Raw genomic sequence first — 24340 nt, 5'->3', positions numbered from 1 at the left:
TATAAAAAATTTATTTCATACATTTATGAATCTCGTTTCATCATAAGTAACATTTTTACTCAAGCACGTGAGTATCACTCCTAGCAATATTGGAATTAGCTCGATTGGAAAGCATCTCTGTCTATTTGTAAAATAATTTCCATCAGAGTTGGGAGATATCATACTATCACAGGTTATATAATGGCATGTATTTCTAGACTTCACATATGCTATGTTTAGTATGATAACTGACTAAACCGTAGCTCTGATACCACTAAATATAACTCTCCAAACTCGTATCCATCGCCTGAAAAGCTGGAGCATTATCAAAATTTTCAGAACATTTACAAATAAATCATGTCAATCACTGTTCTTTTTTCGAGATTATTCATAACGTCCCTTCAATGGACCCTCGAGCCCTAATACGATCACTAGAATCGAGTCAAAACTTAATCAGAGACTCTGAGAATTTCTCGCGAAATTTTAAAAATTTTCCAAGATGTAAGGCTCACATACCCGTGTGGTCCAAGGGACACGCTTGTGTGACCTTAGAACAGGCCCATGCTACAAGCCGTGTTCGACCCCGTGTAACTCTCTGACTTGTGCACATAGCCATGCCATACGCCCGTGTGCTATGCCGTGTTGTTAATTAAATTCTTTCGAAATTAGGTGTAGATTTCACATGGACAAGACACACGCCCGTGTTCTAGGCCGTGTAGCACACACGGTTGAGACACACGAACATGTCCCTGCCCGTGTGCTCAATTCTGAGCATTCTGTTTTCTCGAATTTAAGATACAGGGGACACACGGCCTATCCACACGCCCATGTACCAGGCCGTGTGTCACACATGCTCATGTCTCTGCCCGTGTGGACAAAATAACGCTATCCTATCTTCATTTCTCACCCAAAATCATACCAAATTCCTGCACCAAACTTACATCCAAATATCAACCAGCCCAAACATTGAATTCAAGTAATTAATAACATCTAACATGATATACTGTTACATGCATTCATGCTTAAATCTTACCTTTCGCAATCAATCAATAAGAAACACTTATGTTATCTCCATAAAATAAACTTAAATACATATATATACATGTACCAAAACATAATCATCACTAGCCATTCCAATGGCTAGATTACAATAATCATTTACATTTACATGCCAATATTACCAATATAACCTATACATTCCATTGTAACCATGATTTCTTTACCATATTGTACCGACATGGGCTGATGGATAATGTTAGTGATCTCCGCCAAGTTTCCAATCCAAAGAGCTTCCGATTTACTCAAAAACAGGGAAATAATACTAAGTAAGCATAAAATGCTTAGTAAGTTTGTATAACATGGTATTTAACTTACCATTCATTCTATTTTAATGTAACTATGTAAGGCATATTCAATGAATTTGCCCTCAAGCCCTACTTATATCCTCATTTCCCTTGTTAGTCATATAATCCATAATAACATCGCAAACATATATGGGCTCAAAAACAATCAAGTTTCCATGCACATATGCTTTCCACAACATGTATTCATTTAACATGTATAAATCGTCTCTTTGTATTTCAAGTATAATTTCATAATAGTTTATCTTGAGTTCAGATCATTTCATATCAAAACTTTACCCATATTACTCGAAATATCAAGGTCACGATTAGTACTGTAACACCCCTTACCCGTACTCGATACTGGGACAAGGTACGAGGCATTACCAGACACATACTTAGACACTTTCGGAAAATATGGGTTATAGGATTTCATTCTAATTTAAAACCGACCAAACAACCTCATAGTGTCTCAATTATAGACCTACAATGTCCAAAACATACATTAAAAGTGATCCGGGACTCAACCGAGAACTGTAGAAATTTTAGGAAAATTACTAGGGTTATGCCTCACACGCCCGTGTGGAGGCAAAGCACACGCCCGTGTGCTTAGGGACACGCCCGTGTGTCACACTCGTGTTGAATTATTTGAATATATTTTTCATTTCAAACCTACAGGGATTTTTACAAGGCTAAGCACACGCCCCTGTCCCTGGCCCGTGTCCCTCATATGGCCTAGACACGCTAGTGTCATCGCCCGTGTTCAAAAACCCGGATATTCTGTTTATGATGTCATCATTCATTTTGAGGCACACGGCCAAGGTACACGTCCGTTTGCTAGGCCGTGTCCTCAACACGGTTGAGACACACGACCGTGTCTCTACCCGTGTGTTTACTACCATGAAAACTGACCTAAGATTTTAAGTACAGGGGACACACGACCAGGCAACACGCCCATGGGGCTGACCGTATGTTATACACGGCCTAGACACATGCCCGTGTGTCTACCTGTGTGGACCTTTTTAGGGCTATTTTCCAAGCCTTTGGTCACCCTCTTTCATCATACACACTTAGAGACATCAATGGTATTTAACATGGCCTAATTATACTCTTAAACAACCTTGACATAACTCATTGCATGTTAACATCATCTCATCGGTTTAGTACATGCTAAATTATCCTTTTCGTATTAGGGAATAACATAGCACATTTTACATTTCACACTTAGGCTATATTATAACCATATACCATTATATGCTATGTCCACTCTCAAATTATTAGGTCCCATTTCAATCATCCATTCATGATAAGCCTCATCATCATATCTCATGAAACATTTAAACATAGACATGCATCATTTGTAGGTTTACAACCTACATCAATATGAGCCATATCTCATGGCCATATACAAAATAATAAGTATATCATTTAGGCCCTTACATTGGCTAGCCAAGTGACACATATAACAAAATAACCAAAAATCCTATGTATGCCATTAAACAAAATAAAAGTATCTATATACCAAAGCAGAACAAGTCAATAGTGTGTTGATTCTCCAACCGTCTTCCAATCTTCACAAGTCCACGAGCTTTGTAAAACAGGGAAAAGAGAATGGGGTAAGCATTTAGATGCTTAGTAAGTTCGGATAACCGAAAAGTAAACTTACTGGTTTATTAGCATACAACCATATTTAGGCAATAATTTCAACAAGCATGAAATAGTTTCCCTATCACATACACTCAATCATCAAGTTAGTCTTATAACAATACATCATGTCATTAGTCTTAAATAAGCTCATCAATTCAATATTTCCATTTCTATTTCTCATGTTAATCCGGTTGAATTCCTCGAAAATCTCAATGGATAGCCCAATTACCGTCAAGTCATACAAGTGATCATCTCTAGTACGCACTCCCATGAACCTTATATCTTACGGCAGGATTACCAGTCTAGGCTAAATCTTCCATAGTAGTAACTCATAGAGCAATGTCGGGATTACCAGTCCAGGCTAAATCCCTTTCAATGACAATTGCTCTCATAAGCTCGGATCTGAATTACTAGTCCAGGCTAAATTCAGTTCTCAATCGGATTACCCGTCCGGGCTAAATCCTTAATGCACTCATATTCTTCGGGAGGCTTGATCACTCAAGGAACACGCGTCCAGGCTAGATCCTTTCTATTTTGAGATCATCAAATTACCCGTCCGGGCTAAATCCTTTTCTGCAACACATGCAGGATCCCATGTCATGTAAGCCATAATTTATCCATCGAATCTCCCTTTCTATTTCAACCGGGACATTTATCATTTTTCATTTATACAAGCACATTTCATGTATTATCATGCCATGAATATCTAAATTTTCATACATTCAAGAATAAGCTTGTTTAAGTATATTAAGAGTTTACTTCGGGTTATACGAACTTACCTGGTAATTGCTTTAGTTTCGTATTTCGGTTATTCCGAATCCTTTCATTTTCCACGGTCGACTTCTAGAATTGGTTCGTCAGGGTCTATATCAATAAAATTTGACTATTAATACATCACATTTTCCATTTTAGGATTTAAAACTCACCCCCGACAAAATGACCAATTTGCCCCTAACCTTTTACACTTTTACAATTTAGTCTTAAGGCTCGTATAATGAAATGCATGAAATTTCTAAGTTACCCAAGCCTAGCTGAATATTTTTCTTGCCTATAGCAGCCCACATTTTCTTTCATTTCACATTTTTCTACCCATTTTCACAACTTTTACAAAATGGTCCCTTGAGCCATTTCCATGAAAAAGTACTTAGTAAAAGTTGTTTACTATCCTTTAAACTCTCATATTCCTCCATAAATCATCAAAACACAAACATCTCATGCATGGGTAAATTTATAAACATGAACCTTAGCTTGAAATATGGGTAGAAATAGAGAGAGCATGTTACAAGGATCTCAAAAATACGAAGAGCATTAAAAACGGGGCTAGGGAGCACTTACTATTGAGCTTGAAATGTTGAAAACCCTAGCTATGGAGAGCATGCAAATTTCGGCAGCATGGAGAAGATGAATGACATCATTTTGGCTTATTTTTCCCTTTTTATTCTTTAATTAACCAAATGACCAAAATGCCTTTCATTACTAAACTTCCAAAATTTTCCATGCATGCCCATTTTTGTCCAAAAACTTAAAAATTGGGAAAATTACTCTTTAGGGACATCTAATTAATAATCCATAGCAATTTCATACTAATTTCTTCTAGAACCCGAGTTTTGTAATTTATTCAATTTGGTCCTTAATTTCCTATTGGACACCTTACACACAGAATTTTTTCATGAAACTTTAACACATGCTTATTTTCATATCCTAGACCTCATAATGATCATAAAATAACTATTTTAACATCAAATTTTTCGTCACGAAACCACTATTCCGACTAGGCCCTAATTCGAGATGTTACAAGTATACTCAAGTTGTACAAGTCTATAATCAATGATGTACATACTCATCAAATAAATTTCATGTACAATATCATCATTTCATATTTCCATATATCAATTATCACGTATCGTCATTTTCATGTATTTCAGGCCTGTATGTGTAATAATTCATTTCTTATTCATATCTTCTCATGTCAAGAAATTTTACCCGTTGAATTTATCTAAAATATCGACGGATACGCAGGTAATACACTTGAGGTGTATGAATCAAGATCTGTCAATTCATGTCCAGTAGTACCCATAGGGTAATATATTAGAGAGTACACTCTCGAGCCACACATGTATACAACAGGCTTACCAGTCCAGGCTAAATCCGTTTTATGACATATGCTCTAAGGAGCTTGATTTGGATTACCCGTCCGGGCTAAATCCAATCCATGACATATGCTCAAGAGAACTTATATCAGGATTACCCGTTCGGGCTAAATCCTTTCTGTAATGAGGTCAATAGGATTACTCGTCCGAGCTAAATCCCATCAGCAACAAATGCAGGACCTTATTCATTTCGGGAAATCACATATCCATCATTTTTTCATTTATTCAACCGAGATTTAAACATTTTTCAAGAATTATCGGGCATGCAATTATTTCATACATCCATAACATTCATATAATTTAAATGATCTCATTCCACATTCATTCCAAGCATAAAAGTAACATTTTTATCGTTTATCCTTTATCGGGCATTATCGTTGATCGGGCTTTGTCAGGTATATTTTCAATGTCATATACATATATGGCATTTATACAATTCAAAAACACAACATCTAATTCAAGCATACAAAATACACTATTTTGTTACACGAACTTACCTCGACAAATGTTCGTGTACGAAAATCTACTAATCTGACAGTTTTCTGTTTTCTTCGTTCTAACTCCAAATTTGGTCTATTTGGATCTATACGAATACATTTAACATCAATTTATCAAATTTCATACTCAAGTGGACTCAATTTTCATCCTATGAAAAATTACCATTTTGCCCCTAATATTTCCATAAATTCTTATTTCGTCCCTAGGCTTAGAATATGAAATTTATGCAATTTACTCTCTATTCCAAGCCTAACCAAAATCCCATTACAAAATTTACAGCACATGTATTCATAAAAATTCAGAATTTTTCATCAAATTTCACTACTTTACATTTTAGTCCCTAAATCATGTTTTCATCAAAAATCATTTTGTAAAAGTTGTTTGTCTAACAACAACCTTTCATTTTCTACCATAAATTTCTAATTTTCAGCATATTCATCTATGACCCAAATTTCATACCTTGATAACTTTTCAAATTAATCCCCCAAATAGATAGATTAGACTATCCCGATTCCAAAAATATAAAAATTACTAAAAACGGGACTTGATTTCATACATTTTTAAGCTTGAAAAGTTTTCTTCCTCTCTCCTAGGGTTTCCATAGAAATTTTGGGGAAGAATACATGAAAATAAGATGATAATTTCTTTTTAATTAATTATCATCTTTTAATTTTTGTGATTTCCAATTTAGTCCCTACTCTTTTCTAATTTTTCCATAGATGAGTCACCAAAAATCTACATACTTTTCTTTAATGGTCTAATTACCATATAAGGACCTCTAGTTTTGAATTCCATATCTATTTAATCCTTATAACTACTAGAATTCAACTTTCGTATTTTATGCTATTTAGTCCTTCTCATAATTAAAAACTTAATCGATAAAATTTTCGTATCAAAATTTTCATACGACATGCCAATCATAATACAGACCATATAATAAAATAAATGTAAACTTTATTTTCGGATTGGATATGTAGTCCCGAAACCACTGTTTCGATTTCACTGAAAAATGGGCTATTACACTCCATTTGCTTCTCTGTTTGCATGTTGAAATTAAATAGTGTTCAAATTTGATGCAAACATCTTAATCCCTCCAATAAGCATCCCTATTTTAGATATGTCGGTTATCTTTTTTTGAATCTTCACAATATTCGTTTTTGTATCCCCTTCCACAACAATATTTTGAAAACCCATATCATTCGCAAATTCTAATGCTTGGATGCAAGATATAGCTTTGGTAGAAAAGGCATCTGCAACATGAACATTCTTTCGCACCCCACTTCCCATTACCAGCCCTAGATCGTTTCTGGCTACAAACCCTGAACACGGCTAATGAAGATCTGGTTTGAAAGCCGCATCAAAGTTCACCTTGACTTTCAGACTTTGTGGAGGCAGCCCCTGAGATTTCATGGTCACCTTCTTTTTAGTTAATTTCAGTTTAATCTCATCCATTTCCCTTATAAAGCTCTCACTTTTTGTACTAATCTCCTGAATTGTCTGTCTTTTTCCTTCCATCACATGTTGATTACGGGCATGCCAAAGTGCAAACATAGTAATCGCTATCTTTCAACAGGTAATAACACAGCTCTTCTGAAAGAGAAAACCAAACTAGCTCCATATATTGTTCGTATCAAAGACGAAAGAGAAAACCAAACTAGCTTCATATATTGTTCGTATCAAAGACTTTTAGCCAACCTATACAAAACTTATCCCATACCTCTTTTGCAGGGCCACAATTCGTGATAACGTCCACCGTTGTTTCTGGAGTAGACCCATATCTTGGGCATATTGAAGACAGAGCAATCATTCTATTGTAAAGAATATAGGCAGTAGGGATAAAGTCATTTAAAATGCGCTAGATTGTAATTTTAATTTTAGAGGGTATTTGTATCTGCCAAAGCTTTCTATATTTTTCGTAGCTTCCCTGTAAATCATTTTTTGTAATCTGTCGACTGAGGAGAACCCTATAACCACTGCAGACAGAATACTGTCTCATTCTTTCGCCCTTCCAAATGATCCTGCCATCCATAATAGAGTAAGATAAAGGAATGCATTTGATGGCTTCAGCCTCTTCGTTTGTAAACAAACTGGTAATAAGCTCATCCTTCCAGCTTTTAAAATCTTGGTCAATCAAATCTGCCACCATAACAACGGTAGTATTAATCGGAGTTTGTTGAATTTGTCCACCAGCCTATTTTTGAATCCACCTCTCTCTCCAAATTGAGATTTGTGTGCCTGATCCCACTCTCCAACCCGCCCCATCTTCCAACACCTTTTTTACAACATAAATACTTTGCCAAATATATGAAAGGTAAGCTCCCAACTGGGCATTCCGACAAGGTAGTATTTAGGTAATATTTAGCTTTAAAAATACGCGCAGCTAACAAATCAGGCTTGATAACTAATCTCCAACCTTGTTTTGCCAATAAAACAACATTGAACTTACGTAAGTCACGAAAACCCATTCCCCCACTATCCTTCGAGTGGCATAAATCTGCCTATCTGCACCAATGCATTCCTCTTCGATTTGAACTTTTCTGCCTCCAAAATCAATTCATCATCTATTCCAGTTCAAAACATAATGTTTTAGGTGATAAAAAAACATGAGATGAATATATAGGAAGAGCTTGTAACACTACTTTGATAAAGATCTCTTTCCCTCATTGCGATAGAAGTCGAGCACTCCAGCTATTAACCTTTACCCACATTCTGTCCCAAATCTAATGAAAAGCCTTTTTCTTTTTCCTTCCCACCATAGTTGGGAGTCCCAAATAACGCTCTATACTACAGGCTCTTCGTACTCCTAACTGTTTAACTATTTGCCTACCAATTTCCTTCTCAACATTCGAACTAAAGAAAATCAAAGACTTAATCAGAATTTACTTGTTGACTAGAGGCTCATTCATATTTCCCTAAAATTTCTTTAATCACTTGCCCTCTTTCTTTCGTGGCCTTGACAAACAAAATACTATCATCCATAAAAAAAAATGTCACAAAAGGACTCCCTCGACATACTTTTACGCCTAGCATCGTTCCTTTTCTTTTTGTTAGATTCAACAAAGTGGAAAAACCCTTTGTGCATATTGGAAAAAAGATATGGGCTTAGAGCATCTCCTTTGTCGAAGTCCTCTCCCTAGAATAAAGACTTTACTAGATTCATCGTTGATCATAACTAAGTATGATACAGAAGATATGCAATGCATAATTAGAGCGATTCATTTTTCATCAAAACCCATCTTATTCATCATTCCTTCAATAAATCCACATTCTACTCTATTATATACTTTGCTCATATCAAGTTTAAGAGCAAAAGAGCCTTTTTTTTCCTTTTCCTCCTAGTCTTTAGGGCTTGCATCAATTCATACACCATAAGTACATTATAAAAAATAAGTCGTCCAAGCACAAAAGCTCTTATGCCTCATCAATACAATCATCCAACACCATCTTCAAACAGTTTGCAATTACTTTAGAGATGATTTTGTACAACATAGAGCACAAACTAATAGGACGAAAGGCAGTCATAACATTGGCACTATTATTTTTCAGAATAAGAATAATCTTTGTAAAGATCTCCTTTAAAGATATCTCTCGATTAAGGGCCTTGAGACAAAACTTTGATATATCGGTACCAATAATATGCCAAAATTGTTGGTAAAAAATAGCAAGAAAGCCATCATACCTTGGCGCCTTAGTTGATCCCATATCTTTTACCACCTTCTTTATCTCCTCTTCTTTAAAATCCTAAATAAGGGCTTCATTCATGTACTATGTCACACTCTTGGAGACCCCCTCATAAATCTCATTTTCATTGTTGCGACCTGAAGTTTCAAAGATTCCCTTAAAATATCGAACTGCAACCCTCAACATCTCAGCTTCCTCTTTCCTCATAATCTCATTCTCATCTTTCAATCCCTTTATTCTATTTATCTTATGCCTATAGGTTGCATAATTATGGAAAAATTTTGTGTTCTGGTCTCCATACCTTAGCCAATTAGTTCTGGATCGTTGCTTTTAATGTAATTCCTCCTTGTTAATCTCCAAATTCAGCTCTAGCTTTGCTTTGATAATTTCCTCCAAAGTGTCATCATTAAGTGCTGCATTATACAGGTCATGGAGTCGGCTTTTCAATCGACTAATATTCCTTCTATTTTTCTTTTTCCTCTTTAAGGCCTACAGCTTTAATCTTGCTCCAACCGATAAAAGACGATCTAAGACATGCAAATGATTATTAGCATTCCACAAAATTGTAACTTTTGCCTCGTAAGAATCTTCCAATAACTATGCCATTTCAAAATTAAAATAAAAAAAAAGTTATTAACCTGTTTACACGAATGCACCATAGCAACAGTATCTATTAAAAATTGGAAGTGGTCCGAATAAGAATTATTCAAATGCGTTATAGTATAACTAGGAAAAACAACATACCAACTTGAATTTGCGACTCCTCTATCCAGCCTCTCTATAATGTTATTGGAAGCAAAATTTCCCTTTTCCCATGTATACCAACGCCCTGGATAGCCCATATCAATTAACCCACACCTATCCAATGCATCTTGAAAGTCGCGCATTGGTCTCTCCTCTCTACATCTTTCCCCTTGTTTCTCCTGATTTGACATGATTTCATTGAATTCACCCATAACAACCCACGGATTATCATAACTATGGCAGAGATGTTTAAGTAAAACCCATGATTCCTGATACGAGTCATAAAAGCTCAAATTCTTGAAGGCAAGGCCCAATAAGCAAATTCCCAGCCCAATCAAGAAATCCATCCATATTTAGTTGAAAATCAGGCCAAATTGTCAAAGTGGCCCAAGTTGTAAAGTTTTATTTTTATTTTTATTTATTTATTTATTTATTTACTTATTTTAAATTTTTATGTCAATATTCAGTCCAAGAGTCCCAGATAAAATGACATTTGACCGAATTTCCATATTAAAATAATTAGGAGTTTTTTTTATTTTAGTTTTCTAATTAGATTAGGACTAGTTATAAGGCCTATTTAAAGGCATGGCTGTCCACCTTGTTAAACACTTATCATTATTATTAAAATTTCAGATTTGTTGAGAGCAGAATTTTCTTTGAGTTTTCTCCAAGATTTCTCTCTTGAGTTTTCTTTAGAAGTTGTTTTAACAATCTTGTGATTGTGGGAGCCATCTTCAACCTTCTTCTTGCCATTGATATTCTTTGGAGGGGAGATTAGAGCCGTTTGAAGAGAGTTGTGAGATCTTTCGAGATTTCAAGGCTTCTTAGGACTTATCTTTTAATTTCTTACTGTCAATTCTTTCTTTATTTCTACTTGTGCTGAATCATTATCTAATCTATTTTCTGTTCTTATTGTGTTTTCAGCCTTTTTCTATGTTAAGGAATCAGCCCAAAAATCCCCAATTTCTAGGGTTTTTCCATACTCTTTTTGGGTGAAATTAGATTGTCGAAATTTGGGGAAAACTATCTTGGTGTTCAATTGGGCAGAATCACAATCTCCTTGAGGGTTTCAAGAACCCTAACACTTATTTCTATTCTCAATTTGATTCTTTGCTGATTTGGGGATTTTATTTCAGATCTGGAAATTCAAAGTTCTATTCTTTTAATTTTTCTGTTTCGTTTCGGATCTGATTGTTTAGGGTTTTCGTAGGAGTTTCCCGTGACTTGGCAACTCGATCTTGGTCCGCGCGCAACCCCGTATCAATTCCTCTCTTCTTCTTCCTTCTAGGGACCCATAAAACCCGTAAAATGCCATTCATACTACCATCATCTCCAGTAATCATCACATCTATATAGCATGAACTAAAAATACAAAGGTCAATAGTATAATCTTCTTTCCATCCTAAGCAGAGTCCACCTCTCGAACCATTCATTGAGACATCAATACCGTTACAGTAACAATACTTCCTTCTGATCTTTTCCATTCTACCAGCATCTAATTTAGTTTCAATAAAGAAAATAACATGGGGACAATACTCTTTCAACAAATGTTGAATTCTACGAACTGACCGTGGAATCCTCAGTCCAAGGACGTTCCTACTTAAGAGTTTCATAATGTTCGGCTTACCTGCTTAACAAGTTCAACCATTTGATCGTTCAGACAATCCTCTTTCCATATTTCTAATGCAATTATCAACTCTTGTGCCCTTGGAACTAACGAAACATCATATAGTCTGGGCCTTTTTTTTTCCATCCATAACATTTATGGGCATATCTTCATTCAACATTCCTACATCCATTAAGTCTGACACCTCCTCATCCGTATTTGGTAACTTTGATTTGCCTGCTCGGTTGATTCCCAAATTACTTCTCGCATTGTGTATGAATTTAGAGAAATTGATATTTATATTGGATTTCCCTATATCCTCTCTTGATTCCCCCAAATTAACTCCCCAATTTTCACTCGGTTCCCTTAGCCGAACACTGCCACCGATCGTCGCCTTCTGTGATGGAGCTTTTAAAGAAATATTCCATCCTAATGGCAATTCCTTGCTACCTTAAACCATTGGAACATGACAGAAACTTTTTCTATGACCAAACCTTCCACATAAGAAACAAAAAGTCGTTAACTTTTCATATTTGAAAACCGCAAAAATTTCTTTTGTTTTTGCTATCATGAGTTTTTTCTTCCACTTCAGAGGATGATGAATATCCAGCAAAACCCAAATTATCATAAAATTATTTAGTCTAGCTGCAACTACTTTCGCATCATATTCAAGGAATTCTCCAATAAAATCTCCAAATTGTTTCGCCATTGACTCAAAGTACATGCCCGTCGGAAGATTGTGAATTTGCACCCAAAAAAGCAGTTTTTAAGAGCGGTACTTCGATTGGATCTTCTCCTTTCTGTAAATTCTAAAAAACAAGTAAATGATTATTGAAAGTCTATGGCGATCCCTTCACCACTCTGGCCAGATCAGCTTCACAATAAAATCAAAAAAGAATTCTTTTGTCCCTTATATATGTGATTGTAAACCCACCAAGAGGATGCCACAGATTGGCCAACACTATTTTCATCGACTGAAAAGTGACTATTATAGTTGTAAGAAAACATCCTACTAAACATAGATACGAGGTTTCTTCTAAAGGATCATTCACTTGATCAATCTCCCATCCCTCTATTTCCCCATTCCCCTCTTCATCCTCCAATCTCAAGTCCACCAAAGCCTCTTCCATAATCTACTCAATATTCTCAAATCAACGTAAACTAAAAAACTAAAAAAAAAATGAAAAAAAAATGCTACCGAAAAGCATACGAAAAAACGCTATCGAAGAGCATACTCATTTTTTAAGTATTGAAAAAAATAGAAATTAAATATTATCATTTAAGAGTATGTTAAAAACATAAAAAATAGAAATTAAATATAAACATATTAAATACATAATACAATTTATTTATTTTTGTTGAAAAATTAATGTGCAATAATTCGCGGTTTAGGAATTTCGGAAGTCTAACTTTTCTAATTAATCTAATTTTACCTATTGATCACCATTTTACCAATAAAGTAATTTAATCCATTTTATCTTTTGACCTCTTGGTCTCATCTATCTAGATAGTCCCTTAGAGTTGTCAAATCAAAGTTTTCAATTTTATTTGATTTAGTTCAAATTTTACAATCTAATTCCTCAACTTTAAATCAACCAATTAACATTTCAATCAATCAACTAAGTATACACTTTTTAATTATATATCATATTAAAAATATTTATTTTAAAATTTAAGTTGTTTTAAAATTAGATGGAAAAGATTTTTTGGGTTATTAAGGTATCGACTGGAATGAGCTCAATGAATAATCTTTCGCGTTCTGTAAGTTCATTAAGGGGGTAGACGCTGACCACGAATTTTAAAACTGCTTCATACTTAAGGTGAGAATTCAAACCTTCGACTACTGATTAAAATAAGATTTTATCTCTTTCTCTTTTATTAAAAGGTTTTATTTTTGGTTGGGAGGGGTGGTTAGACATAAAAGGTTGTCTTAAGTCAGTCCAGTGACTAAATGGCAAGTATTGCCATGGATCATAAAAGAAATTTAAGTGAGGGGGACCTTCTTAGTATAATGTTAGGAGATGTCCTTAATATTTACATGAGATTATGATAAAATTCGAATAGTAGTACTAAATAATATGGTAGTGAGTATTTAAGCAACTCATGTTGGCAAGCATAAAAGAATTAATTTGCTCCATTACTTGGCTTTTGTTTTTTTTTAATATAAAAATATATATATTTCATTATAATTATTTTTATTATTATTTACAAATGGCATAAAAATATTATTCTTGCCATTTAACTTGGTTATTTTTCGGTTATTTAAATGGCGAAAAACTGAGATTGAAAATTTTGAATAACATTTTTATGGATTCTGAAATAATAATAATAAATATGTTATAGTTTAAACGTTAAACATTAAACTGCTTTTTTTTAGCTAAATATTATAAAAATTAAATTATTTATTTAAATAATATGTGTTTAAAATTATTTATTAAAATAATATGGAATGAATAGCATTTTAATAAATTTAACATCATTTGTGACAATTTGAGTGTAAGTCAAACATCAATCCAACAAGACAAAAAATCTTCGTCAGATATTAAATAGACTATAAAAAATAAAAAATTTAAGTTATAGTTCAAAACATATTATTTTAATAAATAATTTAGGACTAGTAAATAATAATTATTTTCATAATGTTTTGGTAAAAAAGTTATTAAAGTTGACTATTTAGTTAATAATAAATATTTATTTGTTATAAATTTGGATGGGAAGGGTAGTTAGAAATAAAAGAAGGTGTTAAATCAGTTGGGTGAAAATAATGAGAGTTGGTTGCCATACAACATAAAGGAATTAGTTTGCTCCATTACTTACATCAAAAGTGGAAAACCTAAAAATATTTATGTCATTTCACTTCCTCACTTACCTACGCTACCATTGTCTTGTTATTGTTGTAGTGGTTCATGTTCATGTCGTGGCTATGGCTATGGCTATTGTCTTCTGTTCAATAAACCCCGTAATTTACGCCAACTTCACTTATCCTGTCCGACATAACTCTTGTGTTTCTTGAAATCTTCTTTCTTAGTCTTTCCTCTTTTTAAATAGTTTCAAACAAATATTTCTTATTACGTAATGTTCTAACTTAAAATTTTTAATTTAATTTGATGCTTCATTGCATCAATTCAGTCAATGAAACAACAAAAAAGGATTAAAAGTATAAACTACAAATTATATGTTTGTAAGACAGTAAATCTTTAACTATTTTATGAATTAAAATATCGTTATACCCTTAATCCCTCGAGTATAGCTTTTTAAGAATTAAGGTTATACTTCACTCTTCATAAGCTAAGTTCATTCTTCGAAATAAGTACCACATTTTGGAAAACCCTCACATAACACTTCTTGGAACACTAATTGGGTGAACTTCTCTCCAAACACCACTCTACAATATGAAAAGTCCTCGAAAACCTCTCGATCCAAGCACCCTTGCACACAAACCACGTGAAAGCCTCACTGAACCACCATTTATGACACCAATCGTCAAACACTATTTTTATTTGACATGATTGATAGAGTTTGTCCAATCGTCATCCTAGCAACCACACCTAAACCCAAGTGTACCACGACAAACCAACTAATGTAATCATCTCCGATCACTAATAACACTAGGACATGTAGTATATTGGGATTACAATTCACAGTATATAACCAAAAACGATTCCCAAATTGGGAGATCAAATCTCTCTCTCTCTTTCTCTGACTACCCTCTCCATCGTATATCACCCTTAACCTCTCTTTAACCGCCTCTATAATGACTCTTTACCTTACCTTAAGCTAGGTAAAACGCCAAATACCTTCGCAACTTCCTTTTTTTTTTGCTTAAAATTATTTTTTAAAAAAAACTGTCTTTTAGAAACTTCCCATATTATATAACCAACTAGAAAATCCATTTTATGTCTTTTTTTTTTTAATTTCATTTTTATGCTTTAAATTTTTTTTTTAATTTTCACCCATATAATCGATGTTTCAATTCTAGTAAATATAATATAAAGGGTTGCCTATGACCCCTTTCAATAGCAAGTAGAGGTGATCATGGGTTGGGCTATCCAGCCTGGCTCGAAGGCTCGCTCGAAAAATTGGAGGGTTTGGGTAAAAATATAGGCTCGAAATATGGGTTTGGGCAAAAAAATGAGGCCCGTTTAGAAAACGATTCAAGCCTCGGGTAAAACTTTTTTGGCCCTGGCCCAGCCCGGCCCGGCCTGAATTATATACTAAATAATTTTTTTTAATCATATTTATTTTTTTATTTTCAATTTTAAGATAGCCAATTTTTATTATATTTTCAATTTGTGTATTGTTTTAAGAATTATTTTACTCTCATTTTTTATTTGTTTCTTATTTTAATATTTATTTTTATATTTTTAAATGTATTTGATTTATTATATTTTAATTTTTTATTTAATGAAATAAGCTAAAAAAATTAATATGGGCCGAACTGAGCCAAGCTCGGGTTTAGAAAACAGGCCTAAAATTTTATCTGGATCCGGCCCAAATCCGACCCGGCCTAGCCCACGATGACCTCTAATAGCAAGTAGGAAGTCCTAGGTGCTTTGAAATCTCAATCTCAAATATTACAATTTTAAGTTTATTTTGATGACTAGTTCTGATACATTTGATTTATAGTTTTAAAGGATTTATAAACGAATATTAAATATCTTTAATTCAACAAAAAAAATATAATGTAAATTTTTAAATATACTAAAATTGTATGCAAATATAAAATAATTACAATATAGTAAAATGTTGTTATAGAATGATAAGGATAAAAGACCAAAATCATATTCAAGTTGTTTATCTTGAAAAGATTCAGACCGAACTTGAAAAAAGAAACAAATAAATTTAGAACTAAAGAAAACAAAAACAACTAAAAAAAATTCAAGAATAAAAAAATAAAGAGTCAAAGTATAGATAAATAAAGAAATCCAAAATTAAAATAATGAAGATGGATCAAATAAATCGATGGATATGAATAGCAGATAGTTGTTCAGCTAAACCCCTTTAAAATATAAATCTCAACAAATTTAATTAATGACTCTAATCAACCCTACAATAAATAATCCTTAACAAATTGAAGGATGAATAATGAATTCCCATGTCTCCTTAAAGAAAATCCAAAAGAAAAATCGTTTATAAAAATTACAAGAAAGCAATCTTGTACGAAAGAAATTAACTCCAAGAACTGAAAATTTTATTAATGAATGAATCAATGCTTTTAATGAATTATGAAGAGGATTTTATATAGGTTAACTGATTATATTCAAAAAAAACTTTCAGGTATAATGAAACTCTAATTAATCTAAATAATAGTTTTAGTATAACTAAATTTTCTTGTTGAGTAAGAAATATAAAACTCTTAAACAACTTTAAATATTTAAAAATATCCTAAAATTCGGAATAAATAAATAATAAAATAATAAAACTTAATAGATAAAATATCGGTAATCATATATAATCAGAATTAGACATTAAACTTGAACTTAATATAATTTAAACTTGAATTAAAACCTAAAATTCGTAATTTCTCGTAATAAATCGTCTAAAAACTTTGATCGCACAGTCTTTAGTAAAATGGTCATAACTTAAGCGTCTGGAGTCGAAATCGAATGATTCAAAGTGTGAGATAACTCTTTGAACGGTATGTAGACATCTCAACTAAAAAATGCTTAGATTCCATGCAAAAATTCATCGCAAGTCAATTGATCTTCCTAATTTGAAAATTAGCAGCTTAATTAAATTAATTTTAATAAATTCCACCCCATCCATGCATGTATCTTAGCGGAGACTATTACAGAGATGGTTGATTGTATAATGTAAAATCAAATTAGTACAAAGAACAAGGGACAAAACTTGATTCAAATGGAGTGGTGGTTAAATTTCTTGCCAAACACCCATGTATCATGGGTTCAAATAATGTTATCCACATCTTCTACTTCGAATATTATATATAAAAAATTGGATAAAATCCATATATAACATATACACAAAATGAAATAATTAAAGGTCCACACGTGTATAATAATTCAAATTTAAATAATTGTTTAAATGTATAATTTCTTATATTAGTAATATTTTTTTTGGTAAAATCATTTTTTCTTGGGTACCAGTTAAATCTTATATTAATAATATTTAAATGTATAATTTATTATGTTCATTATTTTTCAAAATGATCGTGTACGAGACTGTAGGGTTTTAACTTTTCAATACTATCATGAGGTGGGAAACAAACTTTTTAGAGTAATTTAAACTTTCCTCAATTCAAACGAAAAAACTAAAATAAATGAAAAAGAAACCCCTTACATGAGAAAAAAAAAGATTATTTCAAATTTTAAAAAAATTATTCTCACTTTTTTTAATTAAATTTGACCTTTTAATTTTTTAAAATAATTAAATTTGACCATCAACCTGTTAAAAAGAATTAAATTATTGTTTCCTAATAGAAATATTAATTAAAATATTAAATTTTTAAATATAGTAGTTCGAATAATAATCTACATGTAGTTCATACTAATTTTTAAATTTTTATAAAAATTTTTATATTTTTTAAAATTTAAATAATTTTTATTTTTATATTTTAAAATTATTTGTTGATATGGCATATAAGACAAATAATATTATGTCAACATGATAATATATATGGAGTGGTATACGGGTTCTTATACCAACATTATTAAAAAATTAACAATATAGTCAATATGTACATTAAAAAAATAATTTAACTCTTTTTTAAAAAGTTAAATATTAAATTTAACTTAAAAAGAAAATAAAGAGTAAATTAATAAAATATATAAATATTAAAAGCGGGGTTTAACATTATTCCTATAAAAATTAAGCACAGTTGAAATTGATTAGCCAAAATATAAGGATTTGCCGAAGTCACGGGCTGTAAAGGAAGAATCATCAGCTAACGAACATGTCACACCAAAAAACAAAAAATCACTCATCTTTTTTCTGTTCTCTTCTTTTCTACATTGCCAACCTGTATTTTCTCACCACTGACGCCTTGTAATTTGCCACGTTACAATTTGGGTCCCAATAGAGATACCCTTAGTCTTTCCTTTTTAAGGGACTCCATCATCACTCCCTACTCCCTCTTACCTAAAGCCTCACTCCTTTTTCTCCTACCTTTCCTTTTTGCTTTTCTTCACTACAACCCCTTCTTCATTTACCCACATATTATATATAACATTTGACACTCAACCTTGATTTCTTCATCATTAGGAAATGGCCTCCTTTTGCTTTCTCTTACTACCCATCATGATCATGTATTTCATTGCTTCATCACCTTTGCCATCTTTAGCTTCTCGGCTGAGTTCAGATACCCCAACGATATCAGCATCACCAGTATCAGTGTCGGATCCTCCATTGTCCCCTTTCCAACCATTATCACCTGATATTGCTCCTTTGTTGCCATCTCCTGGTGGAGTGGTGCCTACTACTGGCTCATCGATGCCCACCATCCCTTCCACCCCAAGTCCCCCTAACCCCGACGATTTCATCGCCCCCGGTCCAACCTCCGCGTTCGAACCGTTCGGACCATTGCCGGTTTCTTCTTCATCTCCAATATTTTTGCTTTCGTCTCTACACTTGACAACTTTTTCGGTTCTGGTAGTACCTTACTGCTTACTGCACCTACTGTAAATTCATTTGTTGATTGTAATACTTTACTCTTTAATTTGCTCATCTTCCTTCATTTATTATTATTTTTTGTTTCAACTGCCATGGTGCATCATTATAATGTATCTAGCTAGCTACTGTAATAAAATCCGAACTACAGTGTATGATTGAGAATCATGAATCATGTGTTGTTCTTCGCTATTAAAGCTATCATGGCTTTTAAAATCCTTTAGTGAAAACTTTGAATTTTAAAATTTGGATTTAAATTTTAAGAATGGTGTGAATTGAGTACTATTTATTTTTATGCTTTACATAATAAATTAATCTCAATCTAAATCTAAATTTTAAACATTTATTTTCAAGTATTACATCAAATTTTAAAGAGAATGATATAGGAAAAATAGGGATGTTTATAATTCAATTAAAATTGAATTAATCAACTAAATTAATTTAATTCGGTTAATTAATCGGAGGTCGATTAATAATTTTTTAAAATTTTAATTATTAGTTAATCCAGTTCGAAATTGAGTAATTAATTAAATTAAACAATTAACTGAATAAATAATATAAATTATATATAATTTTTAACTATTTGTTTGGTTGTTAACTTTTAAGATTTATGTAGTGTTTTTAATGTCTTATTTGTTATTTTCATTTCTATTTAATTTTTTTAAAACTATTAAAAAAGAAAATGAATATTAGCAATGTTTTTTTATATATTTTATACTTATTTTAATCAAAAAATAAAAAATATATAAATTTTAGTTAAGAGCAATTCGGTTTGGGTATTAATCGAACTTACCATTTGAACACCCTAAGTAAAAGTATCATAGAAGTCCTTATAGTAGGAGTGAGATTACATTTTATACACTTTACTCAGAAAGAGATAAATTTATTATTCTGTTAAAAATTTCATCAATTTCTATTATTAAAAATTGATCTTTGTACATTAACATGACATACATGTAGCACATCACGTATTACTATTTGATTATTTCGTTAGACAAGTCAATTTTTAACAATATAAATAGATAAAATTTTTAACAAAGAAAATTAATTTATAAAAAATAATTTATTATTTTTTAAAATCTACAAACGCCAAATAATAATAAATTATGAAAATGAAGGGACGCTATACCGGCCGGGGATATGTTGATGATCCTATCGGTTGTCACATGATATAGTAGGTGCGTGGCATGTGAGGCAGACCGAATGACCAAAAAATTGGTGTCTTTTTGTTTCATTTGAAGAATTAGAATCCATCACATGTTGGCTGATTGTATGATTAAACATATAGAAACAGGTGTTTAGGTAAACATGTTTTGTCTGTTTTGAGACTGCCTTGCAATCCAATTACTTAATTGGCGCTTTTTCATTTATTTATTTCTCCTTTTAGAGTCCCATACTGCACTTACAACACCGCCTACACGTGAATTATTCATAGTTTAGTATTTTGATATAGACAATAATTTGTGTTATATTTATATAAAAATATACTACATATATTAGGTTTCAAGCTTTGGGATCTAAGAAATCTTCACTTTACTACCTTTTTGGTTAATCCAGCTTTGGGATCTAAATTCAAATTTTAAAAAAAACATAATTAGTAGGACACAATCCAACATAATCACAAGATTGCTTGTCTTTTTTAATCTTTAACTCACTCCCAGATTAAAATTTTAATTTTATTTAATCAGTCGTAAATTGTCAAGTAAGGAATGGAAATCATTTAAATGACAGGTGTTATTGGATTCAAATGAAAAAAAAATTCAAACTATCAAGCATTATAGTTGGAGGAAAAAATATATTTATCTTTTATTTTCTTCTTTAATATGCAAGGTTCAGAGACCCATAGACCAGACTAAGCAAACACTATTTTCATATTATACATTTTGATTTCCCTTAATATTTGATTTAGTATTCGAGTTATACAATTTTTTTTAATGTGATATTTACGTTATTTTTTGGTCTAATTTAATATTTGTATTTGATAAAATTTGTACATTTTGATATTTAAAGGTAACGATGTTAATTTTTTAATATTTAGTTTAGATTTTAGAGTTGATTTGATGAAAGTTAATTGTTAATATTATTAGGTTTAAATTTTGCATGATTTTGTTAATACAATACATTTTTGTGTTAATTGTAAATTTGTTTAATTTTGCGTTTAATTTGTCAAATCTAAACCAATGGATATGATATAATTTGAGTTTTAGGGTTGATTTGATGAAAGGTAATTACCAATACTATTAGCTAATTATGAATGTTCATCAAATTAACTATAAAACCTAAATTAAACACTAAAAAGTTAACATTGTTATCTTCATGTACTAAAATGTATAATTTTTGTTAAATACATGTATCACATTGGAACAAAAAATAATACAAATACCACATTAGAAAAAAGCTGTCAAACTAATGTACCAATTTAGGCATTAAGTTATTGGTTTTTAGATAGTCACACATCTATTTTCTTTCTTGTTTTATCACTAATTATGAAAAATTACAAAGTAATCACTAAAATTTTTGAGTTTGTCTTTTTTGGTCATCCCCCGTTAAATGTCTAATATGAAAATGACATGATAATTTTTAAGATTGGCATAATAACAAATTTTGTCCTCAACGTTTACATATTGTGCCAAATTGATTAGAGTTTTAAAAAAATTAATCCTTAATATTTATAAATTATATCAATTTAATTCTAAATTTAAACGAGTAAAAATTCAAAGAAAACCTGTAAACCGAGGCCCCCACACATCAATTTCATCGAAGCACTTCTAGTTTTAGGATCTCATAGAGCTTTTCAACATAAATAATTGAAATATACTCAACTTTCAAGAATACTTCTTTTGGTTTGAGTTAGAGTTACGATTATGCCAAAAGGGTTTTGTGCGTTTCATAGGATTAGACAACTTTAAAAAAATATTTTGGTTCCACTACAACACCCTTGGTAGAAAACAATAAGAGAGATTGATGATCTCTAAACTAATTATAATTACGACAAAGGCAAGCACACCTATCGAACAATAGTATAGCTATGGTGATTAGGGAATATTGTATCCATAATGATTAAAAGTACTAGTAATTACCGTTTTCTTATTATTTACCCGATAAATTGAAATGATTGTTTTTAATTTAAATTTATTAATCTAATTTAACTATAAATGCAACAGAGATTGAAATGGGAAAATAATCGAAGATAACTAATGAGAAAGACAATACTCAGGAAAGAATCCACCTAGACTTCACCTATTATTCTGAATCTGAATTAAACGATATATTCATTTGTGTCTTGATCCGTAGAAATCCCTAAATTATGTTAATATCTCTTTCGAGAGTAAGAACAACTGACTCTAGGTTGATTAATTGAAATCTCTTTCTAATTGAAAACCCTATCATCGCATTAACTGGATCTATAGATTCCCCTATTAGATTTGACTTTAATCCGGTAGATTTATGTCGTCCTATTTTTAAGATTGCATACAACTCCACTCAATTATGCTAGATCTACTCTTAAACAGGGACTTTTACTCCACTGAAATATGCACATTAAACATGAATTAATATCCTAAAAATATTAAAACACAAAATAAGCATACATAAATGAGAACAATAATCAAGTATTTATCGCTTAAAAATAGAAATTAAATTATAAGTTTCATCATAGGTTTCATCCTCCCTAGGTATTTAGGAGATTTAGTTCATAATCCTAAATAGAAACATCCTAAAGTTAGGATAACAACAAGACATAAAGAAACTCACTACAGGAAAACAGAGCATTAGCGGCAATTTTGGTAAAACGCCGCTAAAAACTAGAGCATTAGCAGCGCTTTTGGTAAAACACCGTTACAAAAGCGCCGCTAAAAACCAGAGCATTAGCGGCGCTTTTGATAAAACACCACTAAAAGTAATATAACTCCTAAAATCCTAAACCCAAAAAAAATCATAAACACTAATCTATAACCCTTAAAATAGTAAACCCCTAAACCCTAACAAACCCTAAACACTAAACTATAACCCCTAAAACCCTAAGCGCAGCAATAGGTGCATTTTTAGTGGCGCTAGGTTATAAACGCTGCTAATGTTAAATTATTTTGTTCAAAACTTCGTCGTTTAGCTGTCTTATTTTTTACCCACACCTGATACACTTAACATTTTTCCCGTTTTTCCCCAGTTCTATATCCCCCTTCTTCCTCATCCTAAATCCCTAAAGTATTATTACCCACTCCCAAATTCGACATCCTAAATCCCTAACGAATTTAATAATAAAAAAGTAATTTTAACAATTAAACTTAAATTCAGAAATTTGAAACATAGAGGAATTAAATTCTTAAGAATAGAAATATAATGACTAAATTTTAATTTTACGAAAAGTACAAATACTTATCTCATATTTTAGCTTTTATAGATTAAGTGGTTTAGTATTCAATTTGTTAAAGTATGTTAAGAGAATTACTTTTTCTTTTTTAAGATTTAACACTCCTATGCGAAAAGATATTATTTAACTCGTATATTTGTTAAAAGTTTATATAAAACTTAATTTAAAAGTTTATATAAAAATTAATTGTTATTTTGGTTATAATCATAAAGTTAATTGTGTTTCGAATTTTTATTATATATATATAAATACATTCTTATAACTTAATTTATATGTGAGAGGGTAAATTAATAATTTCACAACTGAATTAATATACTTGATTAACCCATAACACCAACTTAATAAAAAATAACTATAATTATAAATTTTTCTTTCCATTTATATGATTCAACTAAAAATATTTTTAATATTTAATTTATATAGACAAACAATTATTGCACTCAAATTGATATAATTATAAAATTACAATTAATTTTATTTAAAAGTCGATTCGAAACAATGGATGTTTTGAATTCGTAAAGTAAAATAATCATACTAGAATATGGCACACTCATTGAATTTTTATGTAACAAAATTAATAAAATTTGATGTAATAACTAGTATGCCATTTATATAAAAATCTAAATAACTAATGCGGACCATACTTAAAAGAATAATGCTTGTATTAATAAAATTTTCGTAATATTTAATTATTTTAGTA

The 24340-nt window shown here is 31.5% G+C and overlaps 1 protein-coding gene across 1 annotated transcript; it reads left to right on the top strand.

Annotated features, from left to right (window-relative positions):
* Positions 1 to 18729: 18729 nt before the first annotated feature.
* Positions 18730 to 19439, top strand: LOC107896131 (classical arabinogalactan protein 25). Its single transcript, XM_016821260.2, has one exon. The coding sequence runs from the start codon at positions 18870 to 18872 to the stop codon at positions 19284 to 19286; it is 417 nt and encodes a 138-aa protein (XP_016676749.1). The 5' UTR covers positions 18730 to 18869; the 3' UTR covers positions 19287 to 19439.
* Positions 19440 to 24340: the final 4901 nt, after the last annotated feature.

This window comes from Gossypium hirsutum, chromosome A10 (genome assembly GCF_007990345.1).
Source record: "Gossypium hirsutum isolate 1008001.06 chromosome A10, Gossypium_hirsutum_v2.1, whole genome shotgun sequence".
Classification (NCBI taxonomy): domain Eukaryota; kingdom Viridiplantae; phylum Streptophyta; class Magnoliopsida; order Malvales; family Malvaceae; genus Gossypium; species Gossypium hirsutum.
This window is presented reverse-complemented; position numbering and strand designations above follow the sequence as displayed.